Source organism: Eschscholzia californica, unplaced genomic scaffold (genome assembly GCF_041429995.1).
Source record: "Eschscholzia californica isolate CP2 unplaced genomic scaffold, dmEscCali1.0.p SCAF_6, whole genome shotgun sequence".
NCBI classification, from domain to species: domain Eukaryota; kingdom Viridiplantae; phylum Streptophyta; class Magnoliopsida; order Ranunculales; family Papaveraceae; genus Eschscholzia; species Eschscholzia californica.
The window spans coordinates 8,596,988-8,617,428 of NW_028238483.1; the positions used below are offsets into that span (position 1 = coordinate 8,596,988).

At 35.6% G+C, this 20,441-nt stretch overlaps 1 protein-coding gene across 2 annotated transcripts; it reads left to right on the forward strand.

The window, feature by feature from the left end:
* Positions 1-4,070: 4,070 nt before the first annotated feature.
* Positions 4,071-11,740, forward strand: LOC147531575 (putative lipase YDR444W). 2 transcript variants are annotated; one of them, XM_086649166.1, is made up of 10 exons: positions 4,071-4,562; positions 6,258-6,325; positions 6,614-6,684; positions 6,851-7,120; positions 8,752-8,915; positions 9,291-9,346; positions 9,474-9,526; positions 9,760-9,883; positions 10,127-10,224; positions 11,489-11,740. In XM_086649166.1, the coding sequence occupies exons 1-10, from the start codon at positions 4,240-4,242 to the stop codon at positions 11,558-11,560; spliced, it is 1,299 nt and encodes a 432-aa protein (XP_086505292.1). In that variant the 5' UTR covers positions 4,071-4,239; the 3' UTR covers positions 11,561-11,740. The 2 variants fall into 2 exon arrangements, with proteins under 2 accessions (XP_086505292.1, XP_086505293.1); XM_086649167.1 differs by lacking the exon at positions 6,258-6,325 and having other exon boundaries at positions 4,188-4,562.
* The last annotated feature ends 8,701 nt before the right edge of the window (positions 11,741-20,441 follow it).

Genomic DNA, 20,441 nt, shown 5'->3' on the forward strand with positions numbered 1-20,441 from the left:
GCAATTTTGCTAATCGTAAGCATCTTAGTAGGCGGATTAAAGAGAATAACCCGAACTTTGTTTTCCTCTCAGAGACCAAATGTATCAATACTAATATCGACAAAATTCTCAACCTTAATAATATATACAAGAAACATGTTGTGGAGCCGATCAATAAAGCTGGGGTCTAGTTCTGTTCTGGTCTCCCCAATTTGACATCGAGATCATATACTCAGACAACAATATGATTCATGTGAAAGGCACCCAAGAAGGAAATAATAATATTTTCTATCTTACAGGATTCTATGGGTGCCCGTACAATAAAAACAAAATGAAGCCTTGGGAGACTTTGGCTCACACTGCTTTTGTGGAATACCAACCCTTGGATTGTTATAGGTGACATGAACTGCATTTTTGATCAATCCGAGAAGCTAGGAGGTAATATTGTCTCTCATACTACTATCTCTCAGAATAAGCAGACTATTAATGATTTAGGCCTTCATGACATTGGCTATGTGGGCAATCCGTACACCTGGTCTAACAGGCAATTCACTGGGAACCTCATTCAAGAGAGGCTTGACAGAGCCTTAGTTAATTATAGGTGGCTCACCATTTATCCCCAGACTAAACTCACTCATCTTCCTACCCTTGGTTCTGATCACAATCCTATCTTACTTACCACTAAACCTAATTCTTTTTTGGGTCGTAGACCTTTCAAATTCATTCGTACCTGGATGCCTCATCCAAATTGTGCTCAGTTCATCAAAACCAACTGGATCACTCTTCCTAATCCCATACAAACTAAGCTCAACTCTCTTACCATCAAGCTCTCTAAATGGAATAAGGAAGTTTTTGGCCATATTGACAATAACATCAAGAGCCTCACCCTTCAGTTGCAATCTATCTCTGATGCAGATAATTTCAAGGATACCTTTACGAAGATTGAAACCCTTCTTCTACAACAAGAGAGCCTGTGGAAGGAAAAATCAAGAATCTCTAATATCAACTTAAGGGATAGGAACACTCAGTACTTTCACGCGAAAGCTACTACTAGAAACCGCAAAAATCAAATCCATTCCATCAAAATCAATGATAACTCGTGGACTAATGATGAGGCTGAGATCTCCAACATTTTTTCTAACCACCTTCAGAATATTTCCACTTCAGCAGGTTCTGCTTGGTCTGATAATCTCTCTGAGTGCTTCACTACTCAGATTACTTATTCTCAGAATGAGGAACTTACCAAGATTCCTGAAGAAGAGGAAATCAAAAAGGCTACTTTCTCCCTTAAACCTAGAGCATCCCCTGGCCCTGATGACTATCCTCCTCTTTTCTACCAGGCCAACTGGGATACAGTCAAGGAAGACATTATCCACATGGTTTCCCTCTTCTTCAGGGAGGCCTCCCTCCCGATTATGGCTAATCACACTCATATATGTCTTCTCCCTAAAACTAAAACTCCTCAATCCCCAGCTGATTATAGACCTATTAGCCTTCTTAACACCACTTATAAAATCATTACCAAAATCCTTGCTAATAGGCTCAAACCTATTTTAACTGAGATCATCTCCCCTTTCCAAACGGCCTACGTTCCGGGCAGACAAATCACGGATAATATTATTATTGGTCAAGAGATTATTCATTCCTATAAGAAGAACAAAGGAGCGAAAAGTTATTTTGGCCTTAAATTAGACATGTCCAAAGCTTTTGATCGGATAAAATGGAATTATCTGGCGAAGGTTATGAATATGATGGGGTTCCACCCTAGTTGGATTAATCTCATTAGCACTTGCCTTACGACTAGCTCTATGGCTGTCCTCATTAATGGGCGTCCGGGCTTAACATTTGATGTTAGTCGTGGTATTCGTCAGGGGGGGCCCTCTTTCGCCTTTCCTGTTTGCGATCGCCATGGAGGGTCTCAGTCGACTTCTTGAGAAGCAAAAAAATAATTCTGCCTTAATAGGTTTCCCTATTCCTAATTCGGGGCTCACCATCAAGCATCTTCTTTTCGCTGATGATTGTATCATCTTTGGGCAGAATTCGCTTGATAACATCCACAATCTTAAACTCATTCTTAAAGAATTCAGTGATGCGGCAGGTCAGATGATAAACTATTCTAAATCTAATATCTTTTCTCCAAAAATTCTCACCCCAAATTTAAACGTATGATCATCCGCAAACTCAAAGTCCATTATTCTTCTGCGGGTGACAAATACCTGGGCACTAATCTCTTCATTGACAAAAAAAAAGTCGGCGTTTCAACCCCTTCTTTCTCAGATTAAGAATAAGCTTGCTAAATGGCAAACTCACCTTCTATCTCAGGCTGGTCGCTCGGTAGTCATTTCAACTATCGCAGCGGCCGTTCCCCGATACCAAATGCAATGCTTTGCCATTCCTAAAGGCATATGCAACAACATTGAGTCCATCCAAAGGACTTTCTGGTGGGGAAAATCCAAAACCTTCCATACTCTCAACTGGTCCACCATTTGCAAGCCGCGCAAATTTGGGGGACTTGGTTTCCGTCTTCCTCATCTTGACAATCAAGCCTTCCTTAACAAGATCAACTGGCGTCTTATTAACAATCCCAATGCGGTGTGGGTTAAAATTCTAAAGGGCAAATATTTTCCCAAGTCTCATAAACCCACACCTCCTAAAGCTGGCCACTCTTGGCCCTGGAAATCCATCAATAAACAGTTCAATCAGATGCAGAGTCTGATTTTTTGGGACATCAACAAAGGAGAGAATATTAACATTTGGCAGGACTACTGGATCCCTAATCACCCTCCTCCTATTACTAACCACAATGCATCTAACCTTGAATGGGTAGCGCAACTTATAGATAACAATACCTGGAATACTAACGTGTTACATAGTTGTTTTACCAGTGATATCTGCAGCTCAATCCTAAGCATAAACATTCAAAGCAATCAAAAAGACAAACCCATGTGGAGGCTAACAAAATCAGGTAATTTTTCGATTAAATCTATGTATAATTATCTGCGAACAGGTAGTACGAATCTTACGCAGGATTAAACCGACTGGTTTTTTATATGGAATATGAATACTATTCCACGTGTTAAATTATTTATGTGGAAATGTTGCACTAATGGACTACCAGTGAAGGCAAAAATAGGTAAATACATTGGAAACCAGTTCTCTTGTATAAATTGCAACGATAATGAAACATTAGATCATGTCATGCTTCACTGCACGTTCGCGAAAGCTATATGGTTTCACTTTCAGGTACGAACAGATCAAATCGCCACCACCAACCAATGGATCCATGAATGGAAAACTCTAGATGAAGAGTTGACCCTACTATACGCCAAAATTTTGTGGTTTATTTGGAAAGCTCGTTGCGAAAATTGCTTCACCACAAAGAAACAATGTCCGAAACAAATGATTGACAGGATAAATAACACATCTATTACGCCTCTTAAGATTGAATCTATTATCACTAACAAATGCAGGAAAAAAAACTGAGCAACAAACATGGAGCCCTCCATCGACACCATTCATAAAACTCAACGTCGACGCATCTTTTTCCAGCAGCACAGAACCAGCCGGCATAGGTTGTATCGTCAGAGATGAAGACTCTGTCTTTATTATTGCAGCAACAGACTCAGTTCGATGTCAGAATGCGGAAGAATGTGGAAGTATTGCCATTATATTCAGTGTTAAATGGGCCATAGAGTTGAAGATCACTCGTGCACACATCGAAAGTGATAATCAAGCTCTTATACTTTTCATCAATGGTCAAAATGTTGGCCTTCACTGGCAAATCCAAGAAGATTATGCAACAAGTTAAAGAACTCATAAACAAATTGAACGGTGTGATATTCACCTTCATTCCTAGGGATTGCAACGCTCAGGCAGATGCGATAGCAAAATAGGGTAGAAGATATGGTCATAGTAAAGTGTGGAATGTAATACCCACTTTTATTTCGGCAGTACGCTAAAACTCTTTGTATTTGCTTGTTTAGTAATGTTATTTTCCTTCATCAAAAAAAAAAAAAAAAAAAAAAAGTTATAATGCCGCCAAGAATCGTATTTTATTCTTGGTCAAATGCCTTATGTCAAACATCACCAATGAGAGCAAGGGGGAAGTTTTTTTTTTTTTTTTTTTTGTTAAAGGGAGCAAGGGGGAAGTTAAGGGACCAAAGGGGAAAATAGCCTTCAAAAGGACCACGCAACTATCCATCTCAATTGTTTCCTTTTTCGCACAATTTTCCTTCCAAAGTTCGTTTCCATCTTCTACGCATGCTTGGCGCCAATTCTATGTTTGTCAACGTTACCTTCAGCTTCAAAGAGGCCTATTTTTCACATACCCATTTCTGTATTCGTTCCAGTTCCAAAAATTTACCCTTCTGCAAATTAGGGATTCCTTTTGAATTTCGTGAAGAACCAAAAAGGTTCTTGAAAGAAAGAGGTAAACCAAAAATGGGTTTCTTACGAATGATGCCTTTCAGTTACTTCAATAACGGATTAGGTCAAGAAATTTGTGATACTGATGAGACTTTTTATGAGGCCAAAAGTTGTTGTCCGGATCATCTCGTTGTTATGGTTAATGGCATCATTGGGAGGTAAAATTTCTTAATTTTCTCTGGTGTATTGATTTGTTTATTAATTCCTTTGAAACTTAAATTGCTAATTGAAATCATAAGTTGACCAAGAACTATGAAACTTTATTGAGCTAATATTTTGATGCAGAAATGGTGATCTGGGAATTGTTTTCTATATTAAGTTAGGGTTGGTTCATTAGTAAGTTTTGGATGGCGTCTTTTTAAATGTTAATTAGGCTTAAGTCAAAATGTGGATGTCTTTATCATGGTTTGTCGATTTTTGGTTACCTGTCACTGTTATCTCACTCCTTGATATTAGGTGCTTTTGATGATAATAATAATAGTTTTCAGATCATTACGTGTTGGAGTAGCATTCAGGAAATGATCTACTGTAATGGGAAAATGTTATGTGGTAAATAATTTTTGCAGTGCTGTTCTGGGAGTTGTCAATACTTTCGTGGGTACTTCAGTAATTGCTTGTGAGATTTGTATCTTGTATTTATCTGCACATATAATAATCTGAGATTTATATCGTTTTGTTAATTTGAACATAATCGTTGTAGGCCATAACTATCATCTGGGCCTTATACATTGTCCGGATACATGGTGTAGGGCAAGGCGGATTAGAAAAAGATTAATACGCTGGCACATCCATACAATTGTATCTCTTGTCGTAGTTACTTAGCAGCACCATGTTGACTAGAATGATATCTTATTGTCTGGCATGATTATGTTCAAGTAAACACAAGATATACATAAAAACTGTCACATTTTTACGTCGAAGTGCCCATTGAAGTGTTGAAAATTTACATTTTACAATTCACAGGTTAGGATCATATTTCTTGTGTAGTATCTAATCATGTAGGTTTTTCTTTTCAAACGTTGAATCTGTTCATGTGATGTGATTTGTTCATGAATACAATGATATGGAAAAATTGTAAAATTCATGTCCATGGTTTTAATTAGATCAGTGAGGCATAAAGTTATAAATGACGCTGATAATGATAAGAATGACAAAGATGGTGATAATGTTATATTGTGGAGGTCACTACAAGTAGCGGTGCTTAAGCATTAGGTCACGAGCAATGGTGCCGTATCATGTACGTTTGTTAAAATCGTAGTCTAAATCGCCTTTATCCTGAATTGTTAGATTCATACTCGGAATTGTAGTATAGATCATGAATCGTGGGATTCACATTGAATCCCATGATTAAATCTTGTGTAGAGTCCCAACAGTTTTTATTGTTTTACTCCCCCCCACCCACCCACCCCAATGCAAAGTAACTTTCCCTTTCTAAAACTCTCTATTTATATCTTTTTCTTCCCTTGCTTACATCTTCTTCCTTTTAGTAACCCGAGACTTTCTCTTTTTATAACTCTGTTTCTAGCTCTTTTTTGAGAAGTTTTGAAAGAAAACATCTATTTTGTGCTCAAATTGGTATTAGTGTACTACCATAATAGACTTAATATTCGTCTTATATTGTTGTAGAACATATAGAAATAAATCTTATGATTCTCGATTTGAATGAACGATCTATAAAATCTGAAAACGATTCGCGCTACAATTTACGATTTGACAACGCTGGTCATGCATAAAGCACATGAATCTCATAAACGTAAGTAAACTAGGAATTATGTGTTAATATCAGAAAGTACCCTCATACATTGACTTTTAAGAAAGCTTCCTCTTGGGTGTTCATTTTCTAATACTTTTAGTGCTGCGGACTGGAGATATGCCGCAGAGCAGTTTGTGAAGAAAATTCCTGATAAAGTCATTGTACACCGTGAGTAATGATGCTTTTGTACATATTGGATATATTTGTCTTGCAATTGTTTTATGAGATCTGCATTTCCTTCTTGAAACGTGGACTGTAATTAAATATCCAATTCATATTTTAAATACATTATTTAACGTCGGTGGCCTTACGTCAACATTTACTTGAAATTTGTCGATTCTAGACTCCGTAAGTTGAAAATATTACGTTCAGTTGGCAGTAAACAACAAAAATAATTATCCAAAAGACGGCATTATTACAACCCAATGATATCTAATTTGATTTCTTTTCAAGCAGGCAGTGAATGCAACTCATCTAGGTTAACTTTTGATGGTGTTGACTTGATGGGAGAAAGGCTAGCAGAAGAGGTATTTAGTGTTATTACTTAATTGTTTTCAGTTCATTTGTTGTGCTTCTGAGCTGGTCTTTTTCTCCTACTCTTCGTCGGCCATTGGACTTAATTTCCATAACGTTACATTAGCAAGATGGTTTCTACAACTTAATCCACAGACACCTTACTTGTCTTTGACTTAGGTATTATCAGTCGTTAGATGTTGGCCTGGGTTGCGGAAGATTTCCTTTGTGGCTCACTCTTTAGGTGGCCTGGTTGCAAGGTATGCTATTGGAGAGCTATACCGTTATTCTCCACATGCAAACTCTTTAATGAAGAGTTTAGAAGAAGAGAATTCAAATAATTCATTTCAGTGCTTGGAAGAGCTCCGTAAAGGTAGAATCGCTGGACTGGAACCCTTGAATTTCATAACATTTGCTACACCTCATTTGGGTTCAAGAGGACACAAACAGGTAACTGAGGAACACGATTACCTGTTTGAAACTTACTCGTACTAGTATCTTGTTATGTTGGCTTTGTTTGTATAGTTTTCTACTGCATGTAATTCTTTGAGTCATATAGCTTGTGTGATGTGCGAAAGTGTAAATGGCCATGTTATGCATATCCGAGATGAAATAACACATTAACAGAGCACAATTAAAATCAAAACAGTGCTGATTCCATACATAAACATTTAGAAAATCACTAAGATATTCCATATGATTCAAAGCCGATTCCAATTCTACGATAGTGGCCCTTACGTTACTAAACAATAAATACAAGTGTGGGGATCAATACTTACTCAAAGGGATGAGTAAAGGGTTGTCTAGGATGTTTTGGTTACAAATGAAAGTCAAGAACAAGTCTGATTCAGCAACTAAATAAGGGAAGAGAAGTGATTATAGATGGAGAAGTTACCTGGAATTAATCTACAAGTAGTATCACCGAGCATCTTCTGACCAAAAACAGTTTTATGGAATCACTCCGAGTGGCTTCACACTAAGGAACCACTACAAAACTATCGAAATGACACTTAGTCTAATGTCTCTCCCTTTCCTTTGCATATTACCATCCTTATTTTCAACGATGGTTGCTGAGATCACCCGGAAGTGGACCACTCGGGTAATTTTGTAGTAGTACAGGGTAGAATTCTTTGTACACTATTTTGGGTCATAGTATGTTTGTGGCCATTTTTCTAGACCATATATATTTTCAACGATGCATGTAGAATAAATTTAGTTTTAAGTAGTCCACCTCCATAAAACTTGAACTTCTAATTGTTAACTTAAATTTGTTGTAGTTAATTAAAAATAATCCATCCTATAGTTTTTGTAAAATAAATTGGTTAATTAAGGTAAAAGATTTCAGTATGCCAAATTTAGATTACTAAATGGCTAAAGTACTAAAAAAGGTACAGGGATTCCGGTAAACATTACTTGAGCTGTGCAGGGTATTTAAGCAATAAATCCCTAGAAGGTGTGGGTACAAGAAGCACCCAAACATAGTCGTGGGAGGATATAAGTTCCCTTTTTAGATCCACGGACCCTTGTTAGAGGTATATAGGTAATAAGTCTCCTGTATTGAATAATTACGGTAGCAATGACTGATGCAAAAAATATTCCTGGACTGTTGTATCATAGCCTCTTAGGGCACATTAATAGGTTGAGGAAGCAAAAGGCGTGAAAGAAGTCCAAGAGAAACAAAAAACATGAAATTATTAGAATTGCGTTTTTCATTTCTATTTTATTAATCTTGATATTGCATTTCTGAACTATAAAAAAAGGCCAAGGACTTATTACATATTTTTTAGCCAGAAAGCATACCAGTAACTGTGAACTAAAAGACTTAAACAGTCTGAAACAGTAAGAAATCAAATGTAAAATGTCTCTGTGCTTTTCCAACATTGTACGGAGGAACACAATGGCTCGTGCAGATACTATCCAGAGGACTATATGCAGTATTCTCGTTTATCTTTATTAGAAAACATCTTGTGATAATGTAGCCATCAATAACTACGTCTAATATGTTAGAGAAGCTAGGATCCACCAAAACTCGTCTAAGCAATATAGACTCTTTTATACTTTTAGTATTTTTCTTTGTACAGCTTCCTTTCCTTTTTGGTGTTCCATTTTTGGAGAAAAGGATATCTGAAACTGCACATTGGATTGTTGGAAGGACAGGGAAGCATCTCTTCCTGACAGATAATGATGATCGAAGTCGTCCGTTGCTTCTTCGTATGGTGAATGACTGTGATGACCTAAAGTTCATGTGAGTATTGATTTCTTCAATGTTCTGTTGGCTGTACATTGTGGTGGTGCCCTTTAGGGCTGAAATTGTCATAGTTGAGTTTGGGGTCTCTGAGCTAGGCTAAGCAAGCCTATCCTTTCTTACCCCATGAGCATCAGATACCGTGACAAAACCTCCAACTCATGACTCAGAAGTAATCGCATTTATGCATGCAAATATGGGAGAGAGACTACGTCTATGAATTTTGACTTACCAGTATGTCACCTTGGGAGAGATGAAAAGATGTGTTGCTTTAGACCAAAATTTATCTTATGCACAACCACACTTAACTGAATATCTCTCTTCTTTGTCACGAAATTACTGAACATGTATTAATTAGCTTAATGCACTGTGCAGGTCAGCTTTACACTCTTTCAAGCGGCGTGTTGTATATGCCAATGCGAACTATGATCGTATCCTTTTGAGTTTTGAGGATTACGTGCATTATAAATCTTTAATCCTTATAGAGTCAAAACTTACTGAGTTATCTTAGTTATCCAATTTTTTGAATTTTTTTGTTCATTGTTAACTGAGTATGAGATATGGTTGGGTGGAGAACATCATCTATTCGCCGTCAACATGAACTTCCACAGGTTTGTGATATTACTTGCGATTTATTTTTCATGTGTTATTCCCCGAAAGCCATGTGGATGCATTTCTTAGGCGGTGGTTGCTTTTCTTTATTTTTGAATCTTAAAATGACTTATATTTTACATACAAAATCAATGTAGATGATAAAATTCAGAATCTAGGAAACATACACCGCCTTAGTCTAGGTAGGTGCCCTTCAACTAATTGTATTTTATATTTTCCTTTCATTCTGCAGTCGTATCATCTTTTGAAGTACGAGAAGTATCCACATATTGTTTATATTGAAAGACAGCAACATGCAGAAGGAACTCATAAAGAACTAACTTCAAATGTCGGGGGACAAACAGTGGAGTTGGAAGGTTTGTCATATTTGATACGTTAATCTGGTACAGCTATGGATAACGGTTGCTTTAATTGCGTCATATATTATTGGGTTACTTCCAGTTTGGCCCTAGTTTATGAAAAATATTACATAGAAATTTCTCTGGTTGTCGTTATCTTTCCTTCCCTTTTTCACAATAACACATCCTGTTTTCACAGTAAAACTACCTTCCTTTCACTATCTTCTTTCTTATGGATTTCATGGTTCTATTTTTCTGCAGAGAAGATGATTAGGGGCCTCAGTCAGGTACCTTGGGAACGAGTGGATGTTAGCTTCCAGAAAAGCAGGCAAAAATATGTAGCTCACAGCACTATTAATGTAAGTGGTGCATACAAAATTAATTTACCAACTTGGTGGTGCCATGACTATACATAATCAGCTTACAACTTTTAGTCTCCTTCAACCCCTTTTGGCTAAAGACAATGACATCAATTATGTACAAGCATAGCATATCAACATTTAACGGAACGTGATCTCATGCAAACTTCCTCTGAAAACATGTACTCACACTATCACACATCCATAAGATTATTCCTTGTTGTAGTCTGGTTAGGTAAGGGCAAGTTTTTAAAATACGTTTGTATTCCTCAAGGCGGTTTGCTCTCACAACACAAGGCGGTGCCTCGATGCTTCAAATTCGAAAATATTGTGGCTAAAGACAATGACATCAATTATGTAAAAGCTTCATAACAAGTTTTTCTACTTTACTACCATAGTATAAAGTCTAAAGTGTTGCCAAAAAATTCAAAAATAACAAAAGTCTACCACCATAGCATAACAAGTCCCTTTAGCTTAAAATGCATCCGTTTTTTTTCATGACTTCAGATATGTATACCTCGAAGCACCTCGAGACCGCCTTGGCTCGAGGCGTACGCCTTGTCCATTTTTTGGTAACTGTTCAGGTTTATATAACTTGGGCTCTAGTTAGTTAGCTTTTACTAATGATGGTTAATGGGGTTTTGTATGGCCCGTAACCTATTCACTCCACTGTTATTTCATGCTTCATTGATTCGTGTAGTTAAGTTGTAACATAGTAAGATTGACACACTTCGTCCGCAATTGGTAGTATAAGTATGAATATCAAAGGAATTTTTATGTACTAAGAAAGTAATAGCTTCTTACGAAGAAATATGATTGTTTTATGGATAGTGTTATCATCTGCATTTATCCTTCTACTAGACAGCGCCTATATCACAAAAGGTGATTCCATGGTTCGCCGGTCCCTCCATAACGCTGGAATGCTCTATTTTATATTTTGACTGCCTTCCCCATTTACCACAATTTTGAGTTAGCATATTAAACATTGGTGTTTGGTCATTAAAATAACTAATTATGTAATAAGTAATATGCCATTTATCTGTTGTTTAAGTTGACTAATTATATCATGGAAAGTATATACAAACAATAGGCATCCTTTCTAATATGATATGCAGTATACCCGTACATATCTATATAACCAGGGCGCCCTCCCCACTCTTACCCTTCCTCGCCCTTGCTCGCTTTTCACACGTTACAACCTTCTAGTACTTGCTTTTAACAGATGAAGTAAAGTTTCTTCTCGTTGCATTTCAAATGAATGCAGGTGAAAAGATATTGGATAAATTCAGATGGCGCAGACGTTATTTTTCACATGATAGATAACTTCCTTGTTTAGTTCTTCGGCTACGAGTATGATTTTCCCTCTCGCTTAGCTCTTGATTTGCCAAATTATTATTGTTAATTTGTCCCCTTATTTGGTATGTACTATATTTCATTTTCGTGTTTTCGTCTGAAAGATAATGCTTGTAAGTAATTTTACTTTGTTCAAGAATGTTAGTTGTTTTTCTTGTTTCCATATTTCAGATTTTGTCTCTGTTAATCAGATTGTTTGTGTTTTATCTAATGTTTGAATCGGACTGGTCCCAGTCTGTTCATTTGAATCTGACTCTCTAAGTCTACTCATTGAATCGAAGGGGGGGGGGGGGGGGGGGGGGTAGTGGTTGGGGACATTGGGGGACATTTTCATGTCCCCCAATGTCCGTGTTATTGGTTGGGGACATTTGAAATGTCCCCAAATGTCCGTGTTATTGGTTGGGGACATTTCAAATGTCTCCAAATGTCCCCAAATGTCCGTGTTATTGGTTGGAGACATTTCAAATGTCCCCAAATGTCTGTGTTATTCGTTCGGGACACGAAATTAGAGACATTTCAAGACAAATTGTTTTTGGGGACATTTGGAGACATTTTAGTGTAAATTTGGAGAGCTTTTGGAGAGAAAATGTCTCTCAAAATATGGAAGACACTTGGGGACATTTGAGTAAGGAAGATAATAAAAATAATTATTATTACCAAATCATATTATAATAATATTATCTTATTATTATATTACTACATTATTGTATTATTATTATTATTATTATTATTATTATTATTATTATTATTATTATATTATTATCAAATCATATTATAATAATATTATCTTATTATTATATTACTACATTATTGTATTATTATTATTATTATTACTATTATTATTATTATTATTATTATTATTATTATTATTATTATATTATTATTATTATCAAATCATATTATTATAATATTATCTTATTATTATATTATTGTATTATTATTACATTATATTATATTATATTATATTATATTATATTATATTACATTACATTACATTATATTATATTATATTATATTATATTATATTATATTATATTATATTATATTATATTATATTAATATTTAACTATATTAAATAATAAAAATATTTACTAATTGTCCATCAATGTCCCCCAGATATCTACAGATGTCTACGAAAATCGAAAAATATATATTTGGAAATATTAATTAATATTTTTTTATTTCATATGGTAAGACAGTAATAATATTAAAAATAATAAATATCAACTAAATATCTATCAATGTCCACAGATATTCACGGATGTCTACGAAAATCGAAAAATATATTTTCAAAGTAGTAGGGCAAATTTATTTCGTATGATTAGACAATAATGATTACATTAAAATAATAAATGTCTACCAACTGCCATCAATGTCCTCAGATATCCACAGATGTCCACAAAAGTCGAAAAATATATTATTGAAACAGGAGTACAAATATATTATTTTATATGGTTTGACAATAATGATAATATTCAAATAATAAATGTCTACCAATTATCCTTCAATGATGAGATAATAATAATAATAATAATAATAATAATAATAATAATAATAATATCCACTACACATTTTGTCCATGGATTCAATATGTTGAAATGTCCCCAGGACATTTTGTCCATGAACCAAATGTCTTGAAATGTCTCTGAGACATTTTGTCTATGAATCAAATGTCCTGAAATGTCCATAAAGACATTTTGTCTACGGACAAATGTCCCGAAATGTCTTGAAATGTCTCTGGAACATTTTGTCTCTGAGTGTCCTCCAATGTCCTGAACCACTACCCCCCCTAAAGTTCACATTTGACTTGTCTGAGATTAAAATAGCTAACTGCAAGTCTGCAACTGTGTCTGAATTAATCCATCTATTTGTACATAGAAAAGATAGCGAATGAAAAAGTCACCTTGAAAGAATGACCTATTGTGTGAACGTGTAAGAAGCAATTGAATTCTTTAGGACATGTAGAAGCATAAAATAATACAAGAGTGGACCGGCCCCAGACTTGACGGTTGTTTCTCTTAATCTAGTCTTTCACAGTAACCTACCAAAAAAAACTAAGGGCAATTTAGCGATACGCCCTCACCATTAGTCCAATAGAGATGTCCTTTTTTTTAACTGGATATTAGTGAAACTCTTTTTTTTTTAACATTTAAAAGTACGAAAATATCTTTAAATTATTTTATCTATCTTTTTTCTTCGATCTCTTGTACCTCTTCGATGGTATGCTTTGCCTCATACCTATTTTTTTTTCTCTCTTATCCATCTTTTTCTATTTTACCAACTCGAAAATTTAAAACTAATTAATCACAACCATTCGAAAATAAAAATCATAAATTCTAAGAAGTTTTTTAACTTTTCACTTGTTCTTTAGTTTATGTTAAACTTGATGTTTTCAAGTGTAACCAATTTGAATAAAACGTCTACATATATGTTTTTCGTTTTATTAATTGTAACTCGTATACATTCAAAAAGCACAAATGCAAATTGAAATATGATTTGAAAAGTTAAGAAGTTAGAAAAGAATTTATTAGTTAAACTTGCAAATTAGATAGAAAAACTCATGGAATTACCAAAGTTAAAGTATTATGTTAGCCCTGAACTTAAAATTAGATAGAAAACCCATGGGAAGATAAAGTTAGAGTGTTAAGTCGACCATAGTGATATGAGAGGGAAAAAAATATAATAAGTGTAAGGTATTTTCGTACTTTTAAGTGAAAAAAAGGGGTTTCGCTAAAATTCAATTAAAAAAGGGGTATCGCTAATTTACATTCGTGGTGAGGGTGTATCGCTAAATTCTCCAAAAACTAACCATTAATGAAATTCGAAGTGGCAATTTGATTGCATTTTATTTGTATAAAAAATAGCTTTAAGGGCGAAAAGATTTGTATAATAAGCAAAAAACAAATAACTTCCTATTTAAAATAAGAGAAATTTGACCAAAACTCCCTGAAAAAAATTAGGCTTTGCGGTTAAAAAAAGACTTATTAACTTTTTGTAGGCTTCAGCTCCATGTGGTATTTTTGTAAAATATCTAACAGAGAGGAAAAGCAAAACTTACCTAATTGGGCTTCAGCTCCTTGTGGCATTTTTGTAAGATTATCTAACAGAGAGAAAAGACGAAACTGACCTTATTGGCCAAAACACAATAGTTTGCACTGCTTTGCAATCTGGTTTGCAGAGCTTTACAGTTGAGTTGCAAATATTCTTTTCAAAAATAATCACAACATATTCACATGTTCCTTCAAATCTTTTTCAATAGATGCCGAAGATGATCGAAAGATTAAAATAAAAAATATCCAACTTTGATGTTTTTTTTATGAAATGTTGATATTCCCACTTCACAATCAGAAGTCCAAGAAAGATCCAACTGGTTATCATTGAATACGTAATACAAATAGTTTGTAATTCATCAAAATTTAACACACACGGTGTACATAAATTAAGTTACTTTGCATTGAAGGGTGTGCAAGTATGTCTAAAAGTAATATAATTTCTATCTAAGTTGCAAAAGGATTCCAAAGCTTTTGATGACTTTCCTTTGCAAACTAGTGTGCAGAGCTTTGCAATGACTTCCAAAGTACTTTCTATCTAATTCAAAAAAAGTTTCCAAAGCTTTGGAAGAGCTTCCAACAAGTTTGCATTGCTTTGTAATGAGTTTGCACTCCTTTGCAATGAGTTTGCATTGCTTTGCAGTAGTTGTAGCCAGCAACATTTTGTCCAGCTACCACAAAATAATTAGAAATTCAAATTACTTTTGTATGTGTAGAATTGTTAAAACAATTAAAATAAGTAAATCAAAAAGTAAATTATACCTTGAAACGATATAAGATTTCGCTTCCATTATTATTTGACCAATAGAAATCAAAATTTTTTTCTCTCTAGAACCAATAAAGAGATTCAAACACCTAAACTTAAAATAGATTGATGATTTGATAGCAAAAAATCGACGCAGTCTTTCTCCTTTCTCTGAACTACGGTTGGAAAGACAACTCAAAATTTCAATCTTAGTTTTTTTGAAATTTTGGTTAAAGAAGGGGTATTTTCGGTATTGAAAAAAGGAGTGCTTTTAAAATTTCCCTTCAAGTGCATCTCTAAACATTCTATGGTGCCTATAAAGACAAAAAAGTTAATTTGTCTTTTTAACAAAAAAAACATAAAATTGGGTCGAAGTTAAAAGGGTTATTTCTCAAATGGCCCCCAACTTTCTAACCAGCTTCCTGCCTAGCCCCCTACTTTAGCAAAAATACTCATATGGCCCCCTTTTTTCAGTTACCGTTAAATGTATGTTACTCTCTCTCCTTCATCTCATCACCTCTCTCTGCCACATCATTGATCACGCCACATCATCGTCTTCACCGGTAGGGGTCGCCGACCGGCCAAATTTCTGACCGACGACCTTCAAACTTTTTTTTCTCTCTCTCTAAAAAAAAATAATTCTCTCATCTTTCTCTCTCTAAACACTCTGGCAAAGGGAGAACCCTTCGCTGGAGTTCGCGAACAGACCTAGATCTGGTATGTTCGTGAAGAACATACCAGATCTTGGTATGTTCGTGAAGAACCCTTCGCCCGGAAATTTGCCCGGTCGGCGACCCCTCCCGGTGAAGACGATGATGTGGCGTGATCAATGATGTGGCAGAAAGAGGTGATGAGATGGGGGAGAGAGAGTAACGGACAGTTAACGGTAACTGAAAAAGGGGGTCATATGGGTATTTTTACTAAAGTAGGGGGCTAGGCAGGAAGCTGGTCACACAGTTGGGGGCTATTTGGGAACTAACCCAAGTTAAAATAATGTCTTTTTTTTTAAAAGAGATTCCATTAATCATATATATCTCCTGACTATACAAGTCACGAAAAAATATAATTACACGGGATGAGAATTATAATAGGCCAAAGTGTAAGCCGCCAACTCATGAGGGGATCTGTTGGAACTTCGGGGGAAATACAAGATAGTGATCGGACGACTGCTTATCTTTACATGTAGCATTTTCTAGGACAATTTTAATCCTCCAAGGGGCGTCTTTATGACTGTCAGATAAGAGAGAAGTTAGGGTTTTCGAGTCAGTTTCCAGGTCGAAGGAGTATAAAAAGAGTTGTTCTCCAAACTGAAACCCTAGATGAAGAGCTTTTAGTTCACCATGGAGTGGTGAAATCAGAGCGAAAATTCTTGATATCGAAGCTATTGTTTCTCTATTCCAATCCTTGGGCACCATTATTGTTGTTGCTCCATTATGGCGGTAGGAACCATTGACATTGATTTGAACTCTTTCAATCGAAGGGGACACCAAGAAGCGGCCTGCAAAATAGTTAGGGGGTTAAGAGAAAGCTCCTGGTCTGGTATCTTTTGAAGTTCCTGCCGCACTTGCCACCATACTCTCCTCAGATCCACCCTATCATTTCTAAATTGGACTCCATCCTGCAAATCTACCTACACCAAAGAAGATAAATATACTTATACCATTTGTTGTGTGTATCATTTCCTTGTGCAAGTAGATCTTGTATATTATTGAGTGGATCCATATCTAATCTTATTAAATCTTGATCATTTATAAGATGAACAAGATCTTTGAAAAACTTTCTACAAGATCTAAAGAGATGATATATGGTCTTTATTTCTTCTTCATCACACATTAGACAGTTATTATTGGTATTTGGTATTCGTTGCCCTATGTTTCCTAACACTGCCAAACCATTATGAAAGACTTTTCATATGAATAGATGAACCTTTTGTTCATTTATAGTTTTCTTCCAAAGACGGGTTCATGGTTTGTTTCATGTGAATCACATCGTTACAACAGGCAGGTCTTGTGATGATCGAAGAATAATATGATTTTGTTTTGTGAATTGTCCAGTTGGAGTCTTTGTCCATATGAGTCTGTCTTTGTGCATTGTAGAGGAGATAATAAGATTTGTGATTGCTATGATTGTTTCCTGATTGAAATATGTGGTTAGTTTTTGCATATCACATTCATTCGTTTGATGGTTTATTAGATTCGCTGCCCATATGATATTTGAAGGTAACTCATGAACCGATTTTGGTTTGTAACCTTCCATTTCAAGGAGCCAGTTATTCTGAATGATCCTAGTACCCGATCCATCGCCAATAAGCCACAGTGTGTTATTTTCTCATGGTATTTCTTGTTTGTATTTACAAAATGGGGAGGAAGGCCGATTGTTGTTCACCGTCCAAAAGTCATCATTTGGGAGGTATTTTGCCTTTAGTAACCTAACCCAAGTTTCCTGTTTGTTGGTAAGAAATCTCGTGGCCATTTTTGCTATAAGGGCTTCATTTGTTTCACATGAGGTACGGATTCCTAATCCACCATATTTGTTTGGACTGTTGATGATTTCCCATTTAATGAATTGTATCTTTTTTTTCATCTATACCATGTCCCACTAGAAGCTTCTTTGTTCTCTCTCGAGTTTATTTATAACTGTTTTAGGAATCATTTGATAACTTAAATGATATGTACAAAAAGGCCTCAAGACAGACTCTATGAGAATCGTACGACCTGCCGGAGATATCAATTTTTACTTCCATCCAGCTAATGATTTCGTAATTTTGTCTATCAACTAGTTATAACTTTGTACCCTATTACCTGGTTTCAATAGTAGTAAACCCAACTACTTAGCTTGATCTCTCATTAATAGAGCTTATTAGACTGATATAAATACTACTATAATTTCAAGTGGAGCACCCAAGCTGAAGAAGATTGATGATTTGTCATAGTTGACAGCCTGGCCTGAGAAGCTAGAATATAGTAGCATAAAATTTACTATGCCATTTAAATTTTCTATGAAAGCTTTGCTGAAAATATAGTTTCAATAGTAGTGAACCCAAATACTTAGATTGATCTCTCATTAATGGAGCTTATTAGACTGATATAAATACTGTTGTAATTTCAGGTGGAACACCCAAGCTGAAGAAGATTAATGATTTGTCATAGTTGACAGCCTGGCCTGAGAAGCTAGAATATAGTTGCATAAAATTTGTTCTTCTTCGAAGCACCTTTACTTATGGTCTTTTGTAATGGCTCGCACAAGTTGGTCATAGTCGGCGAAACAATGCCCCTCAACCTCTCAAGTATCGCTTTCATCTCAGGACTGGTCGAACTACCCCACAACATATAAAGTACTTCCATTTCATGTGATGAGTGAAGATCATTGTAAATCTCGGGAGTTGGATTAATTGGTTACTGAGTACATTTGTGGTGAATGATATCTTGTGGAAATACCTTTTCCTGTTTCATTAAATCAATCATCTCGTGCGCAGAAGGAAGCCCATAAACGGATCGGAGAACACATCCACAATTATTGACGTTAATGGTAATACCATCTACACAGTGTATCTCATCTTCCATTAGGTCTAAGGCAACATGTGAAACATACCATCTAAGATCTCTCATAAACTTTCTTTGGTGAGGACCCTTCACCTTTGTACGACTATACTCAAATAAAGATTTGATATTTCGAATATCTGTCTCGGTCATGGCATGTATAGATTCCCAACATGTAACATAGTTACCTTCAGAGTTGCCTACATTTCTTTTCAACTTTGCGTGAGCCCCCTCGACACTGTTGGTTGTATTATTACCCATATGCATCACCTGATTCGTCCATGCCGTGACAAATCTATCTTTAAGTATCAACCAAATCTTCTGGACATAGGTTACATCGCCTAGAATTAGTCCGTGACCATGTGTTCATAAATGCTTCCACTACTTGATTATAGTCAGACACTGTCTCTGCATACATAATCATCTGAAACATTGACATGAAATTTGTGAACTTTTTATGTTTGGAGTTACCTTTTACATTTGCTACCACACACTTGTCAATATGCCAAGTACACAACAATCGGTTGCCATGTGGAAATACTTCACCAATGGCATTAATGAGAGCAAGTTCCCCGTCGGTTACAATTACTTTTGGCATTGAGTCAGGAGGAAACAATGTTCTCAGACGATTAAGAGCCCACGTGTATTGATTTGTCACCTCTCCATCCATAAAACAAGAGTCGCTATGAAAGATTTTATAGTAGACGTAACCCCACAATCTCAAGCAATGACTTCTTAAAACGGTATGTTTTATAGGTAAATAAGTTAGTGACTTCATCTGTCTCTTCATTTTTCGAGAAATGATAAACATAGTTGCTTTCCACTAACAACTTGATCAATTATTGCATTGGACTTCTTCCTTCTTGATTAAAATACGTATCTTCGCCTTTGCATTATATATGGTTTTCATTGTGGAAGTATTATCATCAAATGTGGAACGCACTTGTGAAAGTATTTTACGCGGTTTTGTACCAATTTTCAATAGCTTTTCAACTAAATCTTTTTCTTTACAACTCAACCTAGTATCATATGCATGACCAAGAAGACTTTCAGCTAATTCGTGGTTATAAATTCCAGACAGAACTTTCACCTTCCATGTATCACCATCACCTGGAATCCCTTTGAGATAGAATGGGCAGTTGCATTTTTTGTGTTAGTTTCGGGGGGGGGGGGGGGGGGTGGATTTGTTTTTGGAACCAAATCTTTCTTCATATGTTATCGGTACTCACCGATTCTTTCACATTTTAGATGTAATTTTGGTTTCTTGCCACCAATTCTATTTTGTGATTTGCCTATCAAAATCACAAACTTATGCTTTCTTCCAATTTTCTTAGCCCATTCGACTAGTTTGTCTCCAGTTTCAAACACATCTTTGGTCACCAAATGCTCAACAACCTCAATGCTAATTTTTCGCCCCTCTTTTGAATCTACATCATTTGATTGTACATTGTCACTTGAATCATTCGATTTGCGGTTGTTTTCCTCCGTGGTTCGAGATGAGCCTTCGTTTAAAAAATATGGGAATGTACC

What these genes read in the sequence shown, in the direction of transcription:
- LOC147531575 (XM_086649166.1), top strand. Translation starts at nt 4,240, where the DNA reads ATGCTTGGCGCCAATTCTATGTTTGTCAACGTTACCTTCAGCTTCAAA. An exon ending in GTCAACATGAACTTCCACAG is followed by an intron (nt 9,527 to 9,759) that starts GTTTGTGATATT and finishes TTCATTCTGCAG; the next exon opens with TCGTATCATCTTTTGAAGTA. An exon ending in ACAAACAGTGGAGTTGGAAG is followed by an intron (nt 9,884 to 10,126) that starts GTTTGTCATATT and finishes ATTTTTCTGCAG; the next exon opens with AGAAGATGATTAGGGGCCTC.